The following is a 22463-nucleotide window of genomic DNA, read 5'->3' on the forward strand; positions in this document are numbered from 1 at the left end:
GGAATATTTCAGAGACATCCTGCTGTTCAGACACTGCTCCCCACACAAACACATTCCAGTCACTTGATGGACCAGACACAAACACACACACACCCACACTTCTTTCTGTACCCAAACACAATACATGTACACATACTACAGTGTCTCCTCTGACCTTAACCTTTCTTCACACTCTTTGTGTGATAACAACCCACTCTGTGAGTCACTATTTATTTTTTTGTACTCCAGTGACCCAGATCCTAATAATCTTCTTCAAAACACTGTCACGTCCACACTGATGTTCATCCAAATAAAATTTAGCATGCAGAAAAATATTCATAGAAAAATATTCTGTGCAAGATTAAATATGAACCTCCTAAAACATGTGAGACCTCTCAGTCAAATACACTTTTTCTAAGATATCATATTCAAAAAGTTTTAAAAATAAAATATATCATGTCTTATTGATGTTTGATCTGGCTGTGTTCGTTTATATTGAGAATTCTAAGATTGTTTTATTTTTGGGAGTTGAAAAGCAACTAGAAAAATGTGGACTCAAGCCTTTGCTGTTACTGTCTATGATATTTTTGTACACTACATTACGGCCTGAATGAGGTATGTGAAGTACTTCTCCGTCTGCAAGACAGAAAAATCTGGAAGGTAAAAGCATTTGATTATCTATCAGTAAACTTTCCTTCTTTTCACAGATGACAAAGAATTACATTTATTGTCAGTGTCTTATAGAAATTAGGCTTACATAGTTTATTTACATAAAAATGAGAGTTGATACTTTAAAAGTTTGCTTAATACATTGCATCTGATCGTCCTTTGCATGAAGACTGCCCAGCAGTCTCTCCACAATCAGTTTTTAGTTCATAGATGGGAGTTGCAAGCAGGTGATAAGAGTTAAAGCTGAATCCTCTGCCGTATCGCTGCACTTGTGTAACCCCCAAGTGGAGGCTCCTCCTGCGTTATGGCATTGAGGTGAAGCCCCAACCTCCTCTCAGCAGCCTTCAGTTTTTCTTGTAACTCTTGTGCTTCCTGCTCTGCCTTGCGTGCAGCTTTGCGGGCATTTCTCAGGGAGCGTTTCACCTTGCGAACACGCTCCTTTAGCTGGCGATTCCTCCTCTCCGCAGCAGCCAGGCGATCCTGCAACTTCCGACCACGCTCTTCCTCATCGAATAGCGCCATCTGCACAGAGGAGCACAGCAGCTGGGGGGAAGAAGAAGGAAAGTGATGGATTAAGTTAGCATACAGGAAGCTTGTTTTCTTAACAGGCTAACCAAACCATTGTAAATTACTAGCTGTCATCCCATCAAATGGTTATGTAGTGTGGGAGCACTGGTGATGTGATCTTCCCAAAGCCTCTTGGAAAATTAAAAGAAAAGTGCTTGTCTTTTGATCTCCATGGTGCTGTTATTCTGTCTTGCTGTTGATGTTGTTTTACCATTAATAAATCTAAAATACTTAAAAGGAATGAAGAGTCTTTACCCTCATTATTTATATGTCTCTCTGCAGACTCCCTGCTGCCAGTTCAAAAGAACCATGTATGTGATTTCTTTGTGTTCACATGTATGTGCATGGGTGTCTGTATAAAAAAAAATGTGCAACCTCATAGACTTCCCATCACTTTGTGATGTTCAGGTAACATACTTTAATATTGTACAGGTCATAATTTTCTATCTCATTGGTAGACCCGAGCTAACCTGAGCTGACAGGGTTAATGGGGACAATGGTTCTAGTAACTCCTCAGTTTAGAGCAGGGGTGCCCAAATCCGGTCCTCGAGGGCCGCCGTCCTGCAGATTTTCCAATGTTTCCTGCTTCAACACACCTGAATCAAATGAAAAAGATCTAACAGCCTATTACATTTTGCACAATGACTTATCAATTTGAGTCAGGTGGTTTTAGAGCAGGGACACATCAAAAACCTGCAGGATTGTGGCCCTTGAGAACCAAATTTTGGGCACCCCTGATTTAGAGTAACTTGTTGTATAAATGCATGTCATAGGGAATAGTTAGCAAGAGAGTCAAAATATATTTTACTATGAATACTTGCAAAATTCACTTACTGCGTCATTATTATTTTCATTATTCCTGTTTAATTTGTTCACAAATACATGTCTGAAATTAAATTCATGACAAGATTAGCTGGTTTAGCTTTTTCACTCTTAATGCTCATTTACCAAAATCAACTTCCAGCAATATTAACTCTATATTTAACATAACAAGTTGGTCAAATTGTTTGTGTGACTGCGTTACAGCTAAAAGTGTATTTTTAGAAACGTCAGAAATGCTCACATCAATGAGTAAGATTCCCTAAGTGACAATTATCTATTGTCACATTTAGCTACAGATTTAAGTGTTAGTTTTCCACCAACTGAGGTATAAAATTTTAATTAGCAGCCACCACCAGGTGAGATTATTGACACAAACAGTCATCTATATATTAATATAATTTAACTGAACGTTTAACAAGTAATGCACTTTAACTTATGTTTTTATCTGTTTGCATACAGTTAATTATTTTCATAATCAATATACAATCCAAATTTAAAAATAGTTTACTAAAATAAAATCTAGATTTCACTAAGCTATATCTCAAGTAAGGCTGTGTAATTGTGGAGTAGTCATACAATGTGGTTATTAAAATACTGGACATATCAAAATAAAACCATACATATTATCCACAATAGAAAGATGAGAAATATGTCTTGACTATTGGTCTGTTTCTTTACTTTTGCTAAAAATCAAAGCCAGATTATAAAATATTTTCCTTTAGTTGTTTTTTTTTTCATTCTTATGCTCATAGGAAAGCACTCAGTGGGATGTCTTAAACACACAAATGCACATACAAAACATACACCACCTGTCAAAACATCCGGGTGTTACCTGCCTGCTGTTAAGTGTCATCTGTATAAACAGCATTTAAAGAACAAGTAAAGACATGCACGTGTATGAAATGTCCTCAAATTAAAGTGAAGTAAAACTTTTGAAGACACTGACATGACACTGAAAGTTGGGCAGTCACTGATGTCCAAAACTAGGTCAAATTTAAAATCTATTAATGTTTTTAAACCATTTTACATACCATGACCTAAAATCCCACAGTTGCCCTCAGCTGTAAGGCAGAATAGTTACATTAGCTAAAACAGTGCTGGTAAACCCACTGTCCCACAAAACAGCAGATATGACAGTTAACAGCTAAACATATTGCAGTATTTGGAGCTAAAGGACCCAAAACAAACCTATATTTGATTTTTAAAGAAGTAAATACAGTATTACACTTAATTATCAGGTGTTGTCTCTTACTTATAGTGTAATACTTTCTGAGAAGATAGCCATTACTGTGTATGTATGTGCTGCACAAAGCTAAAAGAGAGGACATTTTGTTTGCTTGGCCTAAAATCTGAAAACAACTAATATTTTTGGACTCTCTTCCAAGTCCACAAATATTTTACACCCGCATGTCTCATAAATGACTACTTTATGTCTTTTACGTTTAATCTGTTGACAGAATTAAGTGTAAACAGTGGGTTATGCCAAAGTTTGCTAAACTAATCCATTCCTAGCTTATTAGCTCTATAGTTAGCACATAACAGACACATAAGAAGCATCAATTCTTTATTCCTGAAATCAATAAATTAACAATGTCTCTAAAAGGAAAAACCTATTGTTTTCATGATTTGTGTTTCGTAGTTTAATTTTGAATAATTGTGATTAAAAGAAAAATAACTGTAAACAACCACAGCAGAGAAAACAGCTGGTGGCTAATTGGTGATCACGGTGGAGCATTTTTGTTGCTAATGAGACAGATGGAAACCTAAATCTGACCTAAATTATTTTAAATGGAAAACACTGTATTATTCCCTTTATTATTCAGATTGCTAGAAACAAAACTCCATATAACTGCTCATGTTGATCTGCTTCCCCCACATTTAGCTTAATAAGGTGGAGACTTGTTTTTTTTTTCTAGCTTTCCATCGAAATTGGACAGACATCCCTTTAACCCACAAACACACACATAAACTCTCAGCGAATTTAGTATCTTTATTACTGACGTCAAGGGGAAGCCTGGGTTATTCTCCTCACTTCTAGAGGGTTTTACTTGGTTTCTGTCTGCAAACAGAGGGGAGGTCAGAAAAGACTGTGAGAGATGAAGAGATAAAAAAAGAACAAAGGGGAAATGAGGAGAGGAAGAAAAAAAAAAGAAAAAAAGTGGAGCAGCAGGGAGGCTTTTCTCCTCTGTCTCTGCACGTTTTTCATGACAGACACAAACACAGTTTGACAATATGTTCTTCCAAAGCGCCAACAATTTACAACTGAGTGAAACAAGCAAACTGTGCAGACTGCCCTCTGAGCCGCCACATAAAATGTTAATGAGTGTCAGAAAACTTTTAAATGTGTTTACATGACAGTAAAAACTGGAGTATTCTCTCACTGTGGTTACAGTTAAATCATTAACATGCATATAAACAGAAGTATTTTTGGAATTTGACTGCATGGTGCTGTGACATACCCACACACACACACACACACATACACACACGCACACATATATAAGATTTATCAGCTAGAAACATTGCTACAACAAAGAAATTTTGACCAAACACAAATTTCTTTATTTTTTGTGCTGGGTTTCTGACTATAGTAAAAGCAAATTCAACAGCTACTAATCAGTTGAGACTTAAAGGTTTGAGCTAATTAAAGGTTTTGGCAGAAAATTGTAAGGGTGCAAGTTTCTTGTCTGTGTTTCTGTTGAGGCATTTGGTTCCCACAAAGCTAAAAAAAAAAAACAAACCTCCTCAGATAATATGCTGAAACATCAAAGCACACAACGTTCCGAGAAGGGGAATGAACTCTGGATAGTGAAATAAAAAATAAGATGTTTATAATTGTTACTGTATGGATAGAATGAAAAATAATTGGAACTATTAATTTTGTTCTCATTCGGAAATACCTACAGCTAAACATCTGTTTTGTCTTGTATTGCCTGAGGGATGCGGTCTGTGCATGTGAGTGCTCGTTCTCAAAAGGAGCACTCACTCATGAGTGGCTGACCTTTGACCTTTTATACCGGAAAGGAAGTCAGTGCATTATTGCATCTTGTGAACCTTTTTCAAAATAACTGTGCATTTGAAACTGTAGGGAAAAATAAGGGGTAAAAATATATAAATTTTTTATATATATATATATATATATATATTAGCCAGAACGAATTCTACAAATGCTATAAGCAGTGCAGGTCAGCTAAAAGATGAAGCATTATGCAACGCCTGCTGATGATGCTGATATTCAGATATCCTGATGGGGAAATATCCAGGGTCATTCAGGAGATTTGAGTGCTTGTAGTCATTTTGGTTGACTTAAATCTAAATGATCCAGTCTTCAGACAATTTAGACAAGAACAATCTAGGTTTGCAACAATTAAAAATCAAGAGAGGCAAGTAAGAACATTATTAAGAAAAATTTTGAGACTTTTTTTCCCCTCCTTAGTAATCTAAGTGACTATAGTACACATAAATGGTACATAAAGTTACATGCAAATGAAAATACAGCCTCTTTCCTTCCTAAGATTTTATGCCAGTACATATTAAAAAAAGGAAGTGGTACAAATATTTTTTTATTATTATTGATTTTTATTGTTCCTTCTTAGGTTATTCCATTAGAAGTGAACATTGACACTAATTCTGCCAGTTTTTTAATAAAATATTGGACACATTTTACCCAAACTACAACTCTTCTGTTCATTCTGAAGCTAAACTTAATTACAAATCTTGTTTCCTTTTGTATTCATCTCTGATATTACCATATCTGCGTTATGGTGAGGAAGTCCTGGATAATACTTAAAAAAGCAACTTACAACCATTATATTTACTACAAAAGAAAGTCGTCAGAAAAGTTAATGTGGGTTCTAGGAAACAAACACACACACTATTTCGAAAAGCAAACACACTAAAATTAGGAGACCTGATCAAACTCAGAACAGTTAAGGTCTCTTTTAAGTTAACTTACCCAGTCAATAAAAAATGCATTGGGCTCCAAGTCCAGTAAGTTGTTATTCAGGACAAAGTCAAACTCAGTTAAAGTGTGTATTCAAGCCAAATCCAAATTAGAAAAAAGAAGGTTTAAATTTGACAAAAACAAGTTATTCATCAAAAATGAATCAAGTCTTTCTCATTAGACACAAATCTGAGAAAAGTCTTGATTGAGTGGAGAAAGATTTATTTAATTTGAAGCAATCAGATGTGAAGATACAGAGCAAATAAATTCAGTTAAAATCCGTGGATGTGACCTACAAATGTTCATAGTGAGAAATTTATGTGTGTAACATGGAATCTGATCAGCATCCAGCGAGAGTGGAGACAAGTGTATCTCCATCTCCATCCACCATGTTCTGTCTTGTCTTGAGTGTGAGTGGCTCATATCTGCAAGAGGAGGTGTGATAACGACTGTCGGAGTGAAAATCACTGATCCCAGGTCATCAAGGTGAGGTGTTTAAAACTGAAACTGGTTGGATTTGCACACTGGCACACTAAAAACCTGCTGCATGTCAAAGCTTTGGATCTCTGCTATTTGATCTTTGATCCAGAAAAGGTCAGAGTCCTGTATGCCTGAGGACAAACGGACGGACGGACCTCGGCCAATCAGCAGTTGCTTTGATCCTCAACCAGCCGGAATGTGATCACACTGGAACAATACTGGGAAGGCTGAGATTACAATCAATTTGTGTATGTGTGTGCTGCTTTCTTGTATTTAGTTTTCTACAGGTCAATGAGATTGTGTGTGTGTGTGTGTGTGTGTGTGTGTGTGTGTGTGTGTGTGTGTGTGTGTGTGTGTGTGTGTGTGTGTGTGTGTGTGTGTGTGTGGTGTACACTAATCCCGGGCTGAGTTGTGACTCTGCTGAAAGGAATGTGGTGATGATCAGCAGAAATAATTATCCTCTAGCACCATGCTGTCATGCACACAGCCAAGATCTTATCATGCTCACACAATGTACTCAGTAATCACCTAAAAGTCATTTATATAAACTAAAATACCCCGTACTTTGTCTGCATGTCCCTCCACTTGCAGATCCTTGCCTCCTACTGCTATCTCCATGGTAACAAGATGGTGTCAGGTTTGTTTATGTCTTTAAAAGCAAACAAAAAGGGCTGACCTACAGAAGCAGGAGACATTTTGAACCCTTTCTCTCTCTCCCAGAAATTAAGTTTTCTTTTCAAGTTTTCGCTCACCCTGTTGTCTTCCTGGATGTCCCACTCGGGGCTGAATGTGTGGAACGGTTGGCTACCCTGGGTGCAGTTGGAAAACTGGAAGAGGCTGGAGAAAGTGCGCCTGTTTTCCGGTGTGTCAGGGAAGATGGCATCTTGGAAGTTGACACTGTGAGGAAGGATGCTGTAGTTTTCATCCATCCTGAGGAGGAGGAGTTAAACAGGATTAAAGTGATCAGATATCGAAATATTGCAACTTGAACGTCAGAAATGCGTCCGATATAATAGTTTTTGCAAGTAAAAATCTAAATCTACAAATATGATTAGACTGTGCTCAAATGTGTAAATCCATGGCATCTCACCTGAGAAAAAAGAAATAGGAATAGTTCTCCATCACGGTATGGGAATGACAGGACAAATATCCCAGCCCGGTCAGGTTGAGCCTGGATCCAGAGGGTACCTCCAGCATGCTGCCCCAGGCTTGATCGCACAGCAGCTCCACCTCTGCCGAATAGAGCAGCCCTTCCTCTGCGCCCTCATAGCCATACCCGAACCCGAAGGGCAGCGAGTTGTACAGGCTGCCCGTTCCAACACCTAGGGGTTCCCGGTGGATCGCCAGGACCTTGGCGTACACGATTATCTCCGCCAACTCTGCACGGCAGCTCTCGCTGAGCGGCCGCCACTCGGAGGGGAGCTGACAACCGTGCGTAAAAGTATCCAAATGCGCAAAAACGCCGAGCGTTGCAAGAAGGAAAACTGTGGAAAACATTCCGGAAAGTTCGAAAAATCCTTACTGGTTTATTATTTGTAGACTTCTCTGTGATGCACATGAACTTCCTTTTTTCTATTTTCGTATTTTCTTCTATGTATAAGGTATGCAAAGTCGCCTCAAGCGAACAAAGCATGCAAACAAATCTCTTAAAAAGTAACCCTGGAGGATGCTGTCGAGTTTCTAAAAGAAAAGAAAAGAAGAAGAAAACACCGTAAATCTGCCAGATAAATGTTCCAAATTAACCGCAATTTCTGTCCATTATCCAATTTTTTTCTTGAAGTCAGATAGTTATATATTAGCACACCTTTTCACACAATATACAGGCTTCCGTTCATTGAGCAGAAACTTTGTCTCCAACCTGTTACACTCTCCTCTGCTGCAGAAGTGAGAGGCTGCGCCGATGAGTGTGCTGCATTCATGGACTGATGGGTAGCTCAGGTATTTTAAGTTTCCATGTGGACAGCTCCTTCCCCCCTCATTTAAACGTGGTGACTGGTTTAAAAGTAAATAAATAAATAAATATTGAATTTGAAATATCTGATGTTATTGGTATCCTTTGATATGAAGAATCATCACTTTCAAATGAAGTGAGCCTATTCAGGAGCATTACAAAGGCATCATCAGTTGGGTGGAAGAGCATATTACAAGTGGTTTAGGGTTTTCTTGGGGAAGTTTTATCTTTTGAATGCCTTGAAAGGGTCGGAGATGAGTTTCTATGAGTCTAAAGATTTAAAAGCAGAGTTTGAGGAGTTTTCATGCTTACTGGACAAGAGTGCAAAAGTCTATGAGTCTGACCTTGAATTAATTTTGTATCTAAAGGATTTCATAGTTCTTTTAGGTGGATCATGATCTATAAGACTGCACTAAAGGGGATTTTGTGCTACAGGTCTGTCTAGTAGACTTAAGCCTGGGTTGCAAAGTGTTTCTATAGAATATGACAATACAGATTAGCTTTAAATGTGCTGGGGGCATTACAGAGGATTTTGACATGATTTAATTTTATTCTAGATCCACATCAAAAGCATTTTTGAAGAACTGAGTAGCTCTCCTGGGTGACAACATCTGTAAGTGTGGTTACTCGGCTGATTTTGGGCTCTTGAGGGGTGTTTGTCCAAGATTTAAGCGGACAAAAAAGATTCCCCATGGATTCCATAACCATATAGTCTGACTAGAGTAGTGGCTCGTTGTATATCTCAGAAGATAGGCCAGTGGATATAAATGTTGGATGATGCCCTTGGTTATTGAGCCATTTGCAGTTATTTGCTTTGTCTCAGATGCTGTAATCTTTTGGGACTTTACATCCAGTCCTTTTTAAGGTTAAACTAGAAATAGCAGACCACACTGCCATCTAGTGGAGATTATTATAAATAGTAGTTATTCATTTTCATGGAAGAAATGACCATAAGGTGCAGAAAACACAATAAACTGAATATCTACTAAAATTATACGGATTGGTATAAAATTACATGAAACTGGCAGATCGTCTGCTTTACAGTATATATTATCTCATATATAATCTCATATATTAACTGGTGTTTTTATATAGTAGTCTCAGATATTTGATTAATCCACTTATTTATTTAGAATAGAATAGAATATAAATAGAATAGAATAGAATATATGCAACAAGTGCAACGAAATTACAAAGCCCTCCAGTTAGTAGAAAAACAGAATAAAATATAATAAATTGGATAATTGCAACAGTCATAAAAAATAAGACAAAATACGGCATATAGTAAATAAGATTAAATAAAGTAAAATAAGATAAAGTAAAATAAAGTAAAACTGTACAGTGTAATGTATAATAGGTTATATAATGTATAAGATAGTTAATTTAACTTATTCGAACTTTGCTCTCAGTCTAATTAGGGGATCTCCGGACTTTCATAGCAAGGTGAAAGGTGACTCCTTCAGGGAATTCCCGCGGTCAGCTGACGTCTGCCCCCGCCGCCATCTGTTAGGCTTTCGCTGATCTATAAAACATAAGATTAAACTGTCAACACATGTTTATGATTAATACGCAGCATTTGCATGTAGTTAGATCTATTACATGGTTGCTGACGTCACTTTAGGGAAACGGAAACCAGTGTGTAATCCTCCCAAGTCACTGTTGCATCGAGTTAGTGATAATGAGCGCGGCACTGACCGGAAGTTATCTAAACTAGCCTTCGAAATATAATGCAGTGATTAAAACCAAATGACGGGGGATCATCATAACAGTTGTTATTTTATATATATATATATATATATATATATATATATATATATATATATATAAAATAGCATGTTTCTTTTTCTTTTTAACTATATATATTTTATATATATATATATATATATATATATATATATATATATATATATATATATATATATATATATATATAAAATAGCATGTTTCTTTTTCTTTTTAACTAGATGACCAATTCAGTTGTAATAATTAGTTAATTATTACCTAGAGAAGATTCAACAAAGTTCTCAATAAAAAATTGCTACAGGAAAGCGAAAAAGTAATAACTATTTTTCAAATGCAGCCACACCATCAAACAGAAACTGGTTCATCCCAAGGACCCGACTCCACACTCAAAAAAGCAATCATGTTCAAGCAGTGATGACTGCATTGGCTTCTACATTGAGGAAACCAATCACTTTACAAAATGGACAGCTCAATACAAGAGAGTCAACTAATTAGGCCAGGACTCAGGTTTTTTTTTTTTTTTTTTTTTTTTTTTTTTGTTTGTTTGTTTTTGTGTTTCCCCCATTATCTTGTTGATTAAAGACACACTTTTGAGGACCACAATGTTAAAGTCTTGGACAGAGAAGACAAATGGCTTGAGCGGGGAGTAAAAAGTCCCTCAATTAAGTCAAAGCAGAGGTTGATAGAGATATCAACTCTCCCTCACCTAAAGCATAGACCTTTCAGCCATCCCAAGAAGATTAATAACAATTATTTACATTTCGTTTTAAGTGAAACTATTGACAATGGTCACTAACAAGACCTCGGGTGAGTCAAGACTCTCAATAATTAGAATTAAATTACTGATAGTTGGAGACTCTAAAACAGGGGTGTACAAAGTCGGTTCTCAAGGGCAGCTGTCCTGCAGAGTTTCAATGTATTCCTGCTCCAACACATCTGACATAGACATGCAGGATTGTGGCCCTCGAGGACTGGATTTGGTAACCCCTGCTCTAAAACATCAGTGGTTTCTCAGACTACTTAAGTGAAATCTCCCATTATCTCCATTCAGATGTCTTGACTCAACCTATATTGGATACCATGCTTTTTTAGTATCCTGGAATTTAACTTTAAAAAAATCAAATAGAGAAATTTGAGCTTTATCTTGAAAGCTTAAACCGGAAGTTTTTTCCTCTCATCCTGATTGTTTCTTTACACTTCCGCAAACTAGAGTCAGAAGCTGAAGCCTTATCGACTTATTTTGCTTTCCATCACAGTGTTTCTGTTCATTACCAGAGGGAACAACCGGGCTGTGTTTGTCTCGGCACTTCTCAGTAGGTGAGTGAAAACCTTTAAACTTTTTTAAAAACTTGTTTACCGTCTGGTGTGACGCAGTTTGGCTCAGCTTAAAACACATACGCGTTTTTCCAAAATTACTGATAACTTTTCAGTTTTTAATCCAGAGTCACGCGCAGATTGGGCCCGCATGAGGAAAGTGAAAGTATAATCATGCGAACAGAAAAACATAATAATATTTGGATAACATTCTAATTTAATATCGTGTCTTGGTGCTACATTGGTATTACATGTCTTTAGTGTTTACAGTTGGGTCAAACTGTGAGAAACAGATGTAATTTATCGGCGTTTAAGACTGAAAATGTATTGAATTACTTGGGTTATGTAGTTATTTACTAAGTCACCAAGTGAATAAATGGACACAGCCCTGCTTTTTGTTATATTAACTGGAGATCAGCTGATGCCATCATTCCTGCTCCTTTACTGCTGAATCCCTGAGTCACTGAGTGATATCAGCATGTTTATGTATTTATACTTTAATGACCATTCAAGGCCGCTCAGAAGGAGATGCATTTAATCATGAATGTCAGATGTTTTGATTTAGTATTTAATTATCCTCTTAAATATTTAACAATTATCAAATATACAACCAAAACACAAGTTAGGTGTTGAGTTGATCACGTTTGGCCACGTGAGATGTCATATATTGTGTTTACAATACATATGTTTACTAGAAGATATCTGTGATTCTCATTCTTAATGATTAACCTCTCTTATTTATGTCTGAAACGCTTCATTTTAGCTCTTGAAAGGCTCAGTGTACTCTGATTGGACAAACCTGGCAGAACTTCTGGTTGCAACCTGTGGTTTGATCAGTTAAATCCAAATCTACCCAAATCAATTTCCCCTGGTTATAATTTTGGTTTGGGGTGATGGGTTCATGGGTGTGGCTTTTAGAGTGAGAACTTGAATGTTGGCAAAGTTATAGGTCTGATGCCACTTTTTTCTGCATTGTGGATTTAACGAATGAAATGATCTGTGGTTGCCCCTGTTGGTCGGATGTGGGTTCAGCAACGTTATGACCACGTTATGAACATGATACATGATTTAGACACATGGATTGGCCAGCACAGAGTCCAGGCCTTAACTGTATTGATGCTCTTCTTTTAGACCGACATCCAAAGAAAAAAAAATCAATATAACTTTAGAGGGAAATTAATCTTTGACATTTCCTAATCTGATAAAAAAAACAATTCAAGCATCAAGCTGAAGAAAGCAGTTACTTTAATGCTGTTTAGTGCAAAGACTTAAACATGATTTAGTTTTATTGTATTTGAAATTGTAATTGTGGTTTTTTAGGATTTGAATTGCTGATTCAAAAAATAATGTTAAACTTGAAAAACATATAGTGACTGTGGCTGTAGGTTATGAGGGGAAATGATTTGATTCAGACTTTTGGGTAGGGCCATAGTTTACATTTGATTAGGTACATGACAAGCTTCTATGTTTACTGCAAACCAAAAGCTGGGAAATCATAACCATGGTAACATCATTGCAGTACGTCATCAAGAGCTTCTTCTGTGAAGGAAAGCTTCCTTTCCTATTAACAGTAAGTAAAAACAAAGTGGGACAGAATAATATTCAGAGTATTTTGTTGTATCACTTATAAATATGTCAGGTAGCTCAACTAGCTGAGCAGGCGCCACTTGCACAGAGGCATGTTTGGTTCAGGTTCAGGTTCTGTTCTGGGGCTGTTTACTATGTGTCAAATGGTTCAGGAAGACCTGGTAAACTCTTCTAAGTTGCTGTTGTTATTTTTTATTTTAGATAAAGTGCTCCATTTGTCTATTTTTGGAAATAAAAACAAATATAGCAAATAATAAAACAGAGGAACTGAGGTACTTTTAGTTGCTTTCAACATGTACTGACCCAGTCTAATAACTTTAACACTAAATACTTGCCAGCAGAGGCTCTGTGTGAATTAAGGATTTACTGACTGATTTCTCAGTGCCATGCACATCGTGCATTTAAAATGAGAAAAATCAGGAAAGCGAATTGACCAGTCAGCTCCAAAAAAGCTAAAGACACTTAACAGGGATGGAAATCCCTAAAACATATACAACATAAAACATCAGAATTTCTACACTTAAAATGATTAAACGTATGTAATCCTCATTGATCCTCATTAATTCTCCCAGCATCATGGCATCTGGAAGCCCCATGATGAACGGCGACGTCTCTCGCTCTTCCAGTCAGTCGGGCACGCTGGAGGAAACTCTGCAGCAGATGAACATTCTCATTCAAGAAAACAGAGACCTTAAAGGTAAGAGGAGTTTGGTGGATTATCAGGATGAAGAAGAAACACGTCTGCAGCTCCCAGTAACGGATGTGTCCTGTCAGGTCTAGTTAAAGTGCCTCAGATAAAAGAGAAGAATGGGATTCTATGGGCTCATGTTTGAGAGTTATAAGCCAAGGAGAGGCAGAGCACCTATAATAGGATGGATGCAAAGGTGTTATTAGCTTATGTATGTATCAAACTCTGTGTCCCAGAGGCACTGCGTCAGACCAACCTGATGATGAAGGAGCGTTTCGAGGGTCTGGCTGCATGGAGGGAGAAGCAGCAGCAGGAGCGGGACTTCCTAGAGCGTCGGCTTGAGGAAGCTAGAGGCCAAATGGAGACAATTACAATCCAAAACCAGGATCTGAGCAAGAGGCTAGAGGAGGTGGGGAGGACAGGAGGAGCTCCAGGTGGATACCAGGTGAGGGTCTTTCCCTGACTGAAATGCTTACAGCCTCTTTCAAGTTGTTCTGGAACTGAACTGATGCTTTTTCTGCATGTAATGGCATCATCCCACCAGAGTGCAGAGCTGGATGCCCTGCGTGCCCAGGTTGCCCGCCTGCAGGCAGAGAAGAACGACCTGGTGGCTTTGAACTCTGAGCTGCAGCTGAAGGCTGAGCAGGACTCCCAAGATGACTCGTTTATTGAGATCATCAAGGTGTCGGTGAGGATATCCATGAATATTATAGAGAGGGATAACCGGAGCAGCAGATTTTCAGATCAGATTTTCAGTTCTCTGATTCTCGGATTCAGATGAGACCTAAAACAGGGCTTTTCCTCTCAGGATGGCGGTGTCGATGGTTTGAACGAGGCATGCGGTGCAGAGCACAGCAGACGTCCTGATCTGAGCATGACGGCGTCTCGGCTGGACTGCAAGGAGGTGACGGTCAGTCAGCTGCTGCAGTCCCTGAGGAACGAGACACTGCGATGCGAGCAGTTGCAGACTGAGCTGGGGGCCTGTAATGCCAGGTAGAAGACAGTCCTAAACTTATTTTTTGCTTATAAAAATAAAGGTTTTAACCTTGTTAACATGTGTATCAGTCATCAGTGTGATGACTGGGAGATTTCTGTACCAGCTACTGGTTGCTGTAGAGCTACTTTGAATGCTCTGTTGGAAATAGGTGAAATTCGAAGCTACTGGCTCTGCTTAAGCAAACAGGTGCTAGATGCTATTAGGACCCGGACATGGAGTGCATGGCCTCAAAGCTCTAGTACCCACTTGGAGAGAGTGAATGCTAGCCCCTGCTAGCACATAGCTAACTTGTCCTGATAGCCGACACTAGTTTGTCATTTAATAGTTATATGGCGCTAAATCACCATTTTCCTTAAACCATTTTAATACAGTAACATGTTATTTATTTGTTTATTTACTTTAATAATTTTTTCCTTGTAAAACCTTTAAAATATCACATTTTGAAGAACATGTGACTTTTAATAACTGCTGTAGTGTTACGTTAAATGACCAGTTCACCACTATATGAGAGGATGTTTAAGTCAAGTGATCTGAGAAATATTAGTATTTAAAGAAATCCCAGTGTCGTCTTTACTTTGTCTATATTTGTGGTGTTTCTTTTTTAATTAATTTATGTGAATTGGTATTATTAATGAGATTTGTTCCCTTGTCAAACAGGATTGCAGAGCTGGAGGAAAGAAAGTGTGGCGTAGAGGAGTCAACACAGACAACCCAGCCAGAGACCAAAGAGGATTCTGGGAAGGAGGAGAAGGTAGGTTTTTTTATTATTTGTGACCCTGCCATAATTTCTATTGCTTTAGTTTTATTAGACATTACTAGAGAAGTTGATGTGTTTGGTTTCTTTCCCTATGTTTTAATGTTTGCATGTAATTGTTTAATTCCTTCAGGCAGCGTCTGAGGTGGAAAATCTTAAATCTCAGATGATGACGCTCTTCAAAGAGCTGCAGCAGGCGCAGAGCAAGCTGGATGAAGCAGAAGGCATGAAGAAAAACCTGCAGGACAGGTTAGGACAAAAACAAACAGACAAATATTTTGCATAGAAATAGATGAAGATGATATATATGTAGAAAAAGAAACATACAGATTTAGACTAAAACAAGTTTTGTTTTTTCTTTAATCTGATATTCTAACATTTTCATGTACTTTTTTCTTTTTTCTTTCTATGTAGATGTCGGGAGGTGGAACAAGACGTTGCAACTCTGAAGGCTCAGCTGGTGGAGAAACAGGCCGTTCAGTCGGAAAATGACCGGCTGAAGCTGCAACTGGGCAGCATGCAGGCTCAAAATCAGATGGAGCAAAGGAAGGCTGATGAGGAGAGGTCAGAGGACACGTGGATACAAGAACATCAACTTATAATGTGACAATCCTGAATCTTAACAACACTTGTCAGAATGTCAGAATAACATGTGAAACCAACACCAGTCCAGGGCCATTGACAGATGAAAAGAAAAACATCTCCTTACAGTGGCAGCTGGCTGGAAGTGGGATGTACTAGACAGGAAGAAACACCCAGGCGTTCATGTTGATGTCTTAGAATGAGGAAAAGAATAAGCAAGTGTAAGGATTTAAGTGACTCTCAAAAGAGTCAAATTGTGATGGCAAAACTGCAGCTCTCATGGGATCTCTCCAGTCCATTGTCATCAGGACCTTAAATGAATAGAAGGTCCATATTTTTTTATCCATTTAGGCCCATATGATTTTCTTACCGGAGGAAGAGTGACACCAGGTTCCAGTAATGGAAAATAACAAGCCAGTAGGGTCAGTGAGATGCTTCTGGAAAATCTTTAGTGCTTCCATTTATCTGGAAGTGTGTAGCAACGACTTCAATATTTTATCCTGACAAAGGCCCAACTCCAACCTCCTTTGACCTTACCTTCTGTTTTACAGTTAAACTGGTCTTTGTTCTTTTTGGGATGAAGGATTAATATTTATTTAGCCTGTCAACCAGACCGGGAATTGGGTGTCTTTGTATGATCCAGGGATCTGACCAGGTGGACAAATTGTGGCTTTACATCCATTAATGGAAACAGTATTTCCTGATAGCAGTGGCCTCTTTCAGTGGTTTAATTATCACTGCTACAGTGGTTCAGGAATAGTTTGGGGAACACAACAAGTTTGCTGTGTTAAAGTAGGCCTCAAATTCTCTAGATCTCTGTCCAATCAAGCCTCTGTGAGATGCTGGACAAACAAGTCTGATTCACAGAGGCCCTTCAGAGGTCTGGTTTGATTGGTCAGGGGTGTTCTGGCAGCAAAAGGAGGAGCTAGTCAATATTAAGCAGGGGTCATAATGTGTATGCACAAGCATATAATCATTGATAAGCTTTTTTCCTTCCTTACAGAAACAACTTGGCACAACTAAAGGACGCCTACACCAAGCTGTTTGAAGATTACAATGAACTTAAGGAGGAGAAGAAGAAGAAAGAGGTATGTTTACATGGCAATATGAGGACATTTCTTCACCTTATGCAAAATATCACGCTGGTTTCCACTAAAGCTAATTAGTAATAAGAGTATTAAAAACATATACTAAAGGGGAGTTCTCACCTGTTTGATGACTCCGTGTGGTTCTGCAGTCTCTGTTGGTGGAGAGGGAGGTGGTAGATGAGCTACAGCAACGTCTGACTGCTGCTGAAGAAGCACTGGCTGTTAAACAGACCAAGATCGATGGGATGAAGCAGGAGATTTTCATGAAAGAACAGGACCTGGAGACCATCTCTGTGTTTCAGGCTCAGGTGAGTGGATGTGTAAGTGAGATCAATGTGCTGAACTAATATTTAGTGTGGCTCTGACTGGAGAGATTTTTTTTGTGTATGTTAATAATTTACACAGAACAAATAAAAAAAGGAACATAGAAATTAATCATTTAAAATGTCAAACATTTTATAAAATTTTTAAATAAGCTGAATTGAAATGATGTATCATCATAATTATAATCCAAATAAAATGAAAATGTTTAATAAAAAAAAGCTGTATTAAATTATTAATCATTTTTCTTTAGGTTTAGGTTTACTGACATACACACTTTGCTATGGAGGGTATCCATCGTGTCGCTGTGTTTTTACTGTCTACAGGCAGAGGTCTACTCCTCAGACTTCTACGCAGAGCGAGCAGCGAGGGAGAAGCTCCACGAGGAGAAGGAGCGTCTGGCTGCTCAGCTGGAATATGTGAAGAAGCAGAACACCCAGCTGCAGGAGGAGCTGGACTCGCTGGGCCGGTATGCAGACACACAGGAGGCAGAATTTGCATTTACACCCGTTCATTTCAGCCATTCCTGACTTCAGCTGGGCTTACACCAGAAGACTTTTAAAAGACTCTAAAAAACTACCAGCGCACATCTAAACACAAATGTTTAGAGTTTTAAGTCTCAAACTGAGATTTGACAAAGACTGTGAATCTTTTGGGGTCACTATTTACAAGACTACAACTAGATTCTTTTAGCATTTTATTGTGATATGTTGGACAGTTGATCTCAAACAGGGCTGATCTGCCCACAGTAAAGCAAAAAAGTGGAGAATTTCACTCCGGGAGGGAATTACACATCATCATTATTAAGTGTGGCTTTACATCTCCACCAGGTGTTACACCAACTCATCAGAATCTGGAGGGATGAATGAGTCTCTATTCTTCTCTCATTTGTTAGATCATGATACTGTAACACATAAATGATCCACAGCAGACGTTTACTTCTTAATAACCATCCGCTCCTCTTTCTGTACGGTCCACCGACGAAGTTTTATCACCGCTTCTTGTTTGTTTTTCTTTCTTTTTTTTTTTAACGTCCATTTTTGCCGTTGTTCTGACTGTCGGAATTCTTGTTTCTGCTTTTGTCAGAGCTCATCTATTGGTTGTTGATCGTGTTTCGTCCCTGCAACTTGCAATAATATCAAACACGTTTGATACTGTTGCAGATCCAAGACTAGAGAAAGATTGACGTTAAACAGCGCAGATTACCAGCTCACACCTAACGACCGAGATGACGGGAGCGCGCTGTGACTCCAGTAAAACTCCTAAGATTTCCTAAAGACTTCCGCTATAGTCTGCGATCGTGAAAATCGTTTGGTGTGAGCCCAGCATTAGAGATATAATATTTTTAATAATAATTTTTAAGCTTGTGAACTTATTTTCATAAAAATCTGTGGTTATTTTGTGTGGAACTGGATCGGTCTTCAAAGACCTCCAGAAAGCAGAACAGAAAGAAAAAGTACATTTCTGGCTTGTTTTTAAGGTTTCTTTCTGATTTCTACTTCTTCTACTGATTTGTGACCATTCGCAGCACAGCCTTCTCATGACACTGCACGTTACTTTTTTTTTTCGTTCTTGCTAAACAAATTGAAAACGAAGCACACTTTAGCTGAAGTGAGCAAAAGTCTAGACTTATCTGATTCCCTTTCATCCTTCTTTCTCTGCAAGGCGCTCACTGAACGACATGCAGCGGAGACATGGGTCACCAGGAGGAAATCCACATGGAGCCGGAGCCTCTCTGGTTGGAAGAGGTAGTGTGTCTTTTCCGATAAACCGTCAAGTGCAAATCTACTGTGCTACCTTATCAACAGACCTTCATATTGATTTACTCTTTTTTCCCCATAACAAACACTTAAAATTTAGTTGCTCTTCCTGCTTTTCCTAGTTTACGTTGGTCTGTTTTAGGCGATATTCTCACACAGTGAACAGGGATGAACATTATAGGGAATCTCAGGATGAGATGATGAGTTTGCTGTTTTTGTTTCTATTATAGTTTGGGATCCAAACAATGTCACAAATTACTTTAATTTCAACCTCCACAAATTTTTAATGAGTAGGTTGGTTGATGTTTACAGCCATGAAGTTTATTGTAGGCATGTTTCAGGTGCAGCGACCACATACTAAGCTATAAAGAGGTTTTCGGCTCAGAGCTTCAAGCCTTGAGCTACAAACATGTGTGTAATTGTGTAATTGTAGCTAATCTGGAGTCTAGTCTGGCCAAAAACGAGCACAAGATGAAGAGACAATAGCTCTGCACAGGTGGTGTTAGTATAATAATACAGTGAATGATTTCGACTTCTGTCATGTTGGAGGATGAAACATTAAACCCCTTAATAAGCGATGAAGCTGTCTGCAGCTGACACTGCAGAGAAAAACTGCTAAAAGACTAGATAACCAATGAGGGTTTGCTTTAGCTTGAGATATTTGGTTACACTTAAGCTTCCTCACAAAACCTTTAAAGCATTCTCTTCCACTTTCTACTAGGATCAGCAAACATCAAGGACTGGAGGCCTGAGCATAGTAAGAATGCATGAATCATCCAGCAGATCCAGCAAAATAAAAACAGAAATATGTCCATCATGAAAAGTTATCAGCTTTAAACCAAAGCAGTAAATTCAGAGAGAATAAGAAGCTCAACAGGATTGTGGAAAGCAGCAGAATTTGCTGATAAATCCCTGTGGGTGTGTCTTTAAGAGAGGTAGTTCTTACCTACAAAGCTACTTTGAGATATTCCACATGTAAAATATTTAGAGGTCCAGCATTATCCACTTGTATGACCTAAAAAACATAAATGTTAGGGGTGGAAGAAAGTTCATCTCAAAGACCTCGTAGAGTTTAATTGGAGCATCAGTAAGCAGATTAAACTCATGGTGATTGTCACTTGCAGGTACCGACTGGCAAAACCGTGGGAGCATCCCTGAGCATGCCTGTCCCAAGTGCAATGAGATCCTGCCAGACCTGGACTCACTGCAGATCCACATCATGGATTGCATCAACTAGACCCCCATCCACTACAAGCTTCCACAATAGCTGCAGCTGCATCAGCACCTTAATCTGAGTCTTCCTCTGCCTCAACCCGTACCTCTTCAATCTGATCCCTGACGCATCACTCCACAGACCATAAACAAGCTTCGTCCTATTTATCCTAAGATGGAAACACTTTGCTTTTGAACGGATTTATAAAGACTTTGGTGTCTGAGGTCCGGCGAAGCATGTGCAGAGTTTGTCAGTTCTAGTTTGTTGTATATTTTTAAAATGCTCAGTAGTTATATATGTATTTAAAAAGATGAGGTTGAAACTCTTCAGGGCAAACACATCTGAAAAAGTAAAACAGACACAACACAAACCCTCTGATCAGATTTTAGTTGCTGTCTGCCTTTTGTGCACATTATTTAACTAACCAAAGTGAAGCCTTTACAGGTTGAATTTGCTCTCAAATCTTTTTATATATTTCTTGATTACTTCCTTTTCCAATTCAAATTAAATTCTTTTTATATTTTTCCTCAGTGAAAATAATATTTTTCCTCTGAAGATAATTTAATTCATAATTTGACTTTTCGTGTCAGTGTGAAGAGGATCACCATGTAGACACTTTAATATGAAGATTTACTTAATATTTTATATAGACCTTGCTGATGATGTCTGGTGATTACAAGGTGATATATTTTATGTGGTCGTCAACATTCAGGAGGCTTACTTACATTTCTATATTATGTAGGTTATGAAAGCTTTCTGATTCTGTCATGTACTCCTGTGGAAAAATAAAATAAGATGTGTACAATTCTGTCTGATCTTGGTCCTGGTGTGGAACGTTGCTGTATTTGAAAACATTTACCCAACATTGATAAAAGCATCAATTTTGTGCATAGTGCTGTATAATGAAGCAATTATTCAAGAGGACTAAATCTAAACCTGAGTGCAAAGATTGTTTAGGAGATTGATTATATATGTATATATTGCAGTTTGCTTCAAGGTGTAAGGCTGTGTCCAGGTTACAATCAGATTTGTTGATCAGATATTTAGTAAGTAAAATGTACTTACATAGGACTTGAGTCCTGCTCTTGTTGGTCTTTTATAAATTGAAACGGGAGTTTGATCAAGCAAATTTGTAAAATTCAAGGGTTTTGAACTTTCTGAACCCAGTGGGGGGCCAATGTCAGCAAACCAAAACTTAAGGTATATCAGACCTTCTGGATATCTTTGTCAACAGGCCAGAATACCTATTATCTGCCAATGATCAGGATGGATATGTGTCCAAACATGACCAAACTCTGAATAGATTGTTGTGGTAAAGAAGCACATTTAGTTGTTCTAATTACAGCATCAATGAGTTTTGTACACACTCGAACTGGGCCATATTTATGGGTCAGTCTGGCCATGATGTAACTCTTTATTTAAATCGACTGCCCTCTCGTACAAATGCATGTATGCAAATCAGTTTAGTTGGGTTTTCGATAATTAATTTCCCAGCATAAACGACACCAGTTCCATTTATGTTTGTGGAAGACTATTGTTCAGGCAACGTCTCTATGTCCACTTCCTATTTTAAAAAAAACAAAAAACAAAAAAAACTTCCTATTTCTTACAACATACTTTGAAGGCTCCATGATTTCCCGGTGTTGTGCCGAAAAAAGCACCCCTGCTGTGAAAAGCCCCCAGTTTTTCTGTGTAATATATATATATATATATATATATATATATATATATATTACACAGAAAAAAAATGCTCAAATGCCCTGTATATGGTCACACAGAAATAATAGGACCAGGACCAACAGGGACAGATTTACTGAGGGGATGCATATTCTGGCAGCCGGGTCTGCCAGGATATGCACCCCCTTCTATATCTGACTCCGGCAATAAATATTTTCATAAAATTTACAACACCTGCAGTTTATGTTTCATTATAAATAAATTTTACGTTAAATTAATATGTATTATTTTTTAAATCTGTTCCAAAAATTACTCATGAATAAAATTC

General features: G+C 38.0%; 2 protein-coding genes and 1 long non-coding RNA gene across 5 annotated transcripts; 2 read left to right on the forward strand and 1 right to left on the reverse strand.

Moving 5' to 3' along the window:
- Window positions 1-539: 539 nt before the first annotated feature.
- On the reverse strand, window positions 540-8334 carry ccdc3a (coiled-coil domain containing 3a). Of its 3 annotated transcripts, XM_041977827.1 has the most exons (4): window positions 8265-8334; window positions 7551-8140; window positions 7213-7390; window positions 540-1191 (listed from the first exon to the last, which is right to left on the reverse strand). In XM_041977827.1, exons 2-4 carry the CDS (start codon window positions 7955-7957, stop codon window positions 886-888), a joined length of 891 nt encoding a protein of 296 aa, XP_041833761.1. In that variant the 5' UTR covers window positions 7958-8140; window positions 8265-8334; the 3' UTR covers window positions 540-885. The 3 variants fall into 3 exon arrangements, with proteins under 3 accessions (XP_041833761.1, XP_041833762.1, XP_041833760.1); XM_041977828.1 differs by having other exon boundaries at window positions 540-1170; window positions 7551-8326; XM_041977826.1 differs by having other exon boundaries at window positions 7551-8326.
- LOC121634869 lies at window positions 1319-21263 on the forward strand. The gene is made up of 3 exons (XR_006009313.1): window positions 1319-1328; window positions 4249-4271; window positions 21056-21263. It is a non-coding gene; the product is annotated as an uncharacterized LOC121634869 (long non-coding RNA).
- On the forward strand, window positions 11345-20988 carry optn (optineurin). Its single transcript, XM_041977825.1, has 13 exons — window positions 11345-11471; window positions 13628-13752; window positions 13980-14188; window positions 14288-14431; window positions 14552-14736; window positions 15398-15491; window positions 15628-15743; window positions 15909-16058; window positions 17080-17164; window positions 17314-17472; window positions 17812-17954; window positions 19151-19233; window positions 20370-20988. The coding sequence occupies exons 2-13, from the start codon at window positions 13632-13634 to the stop codon at window positions 20480-20482; spliced, it is 1602 nt and encodes a 533-aa protein (XP_041833759.1). The 5' UTR covers window positions 11345-11471; window positions 13628-13631; the 3' UTR covers window positions 20483-20988.
- Window positions 21264-22463: the final 1200 nt, after the last annotated feature.

This window comes from Melanotaenia boesemani, chromosome 23 (assembly GCF_017639745.1).
Source record: "Melanotaenia boesemani isolate fMelBoe1 chromosome 23, fMelBoe1.pri, whole genome shotgun sequence".
NCBI classification, from domain to species: Eukaryota; Metazoa; Chordata; class Actinopteri; order Atheriniformes; family Melanotaeniidae; genus Melanotaenia; species Melanotaenia boesemani.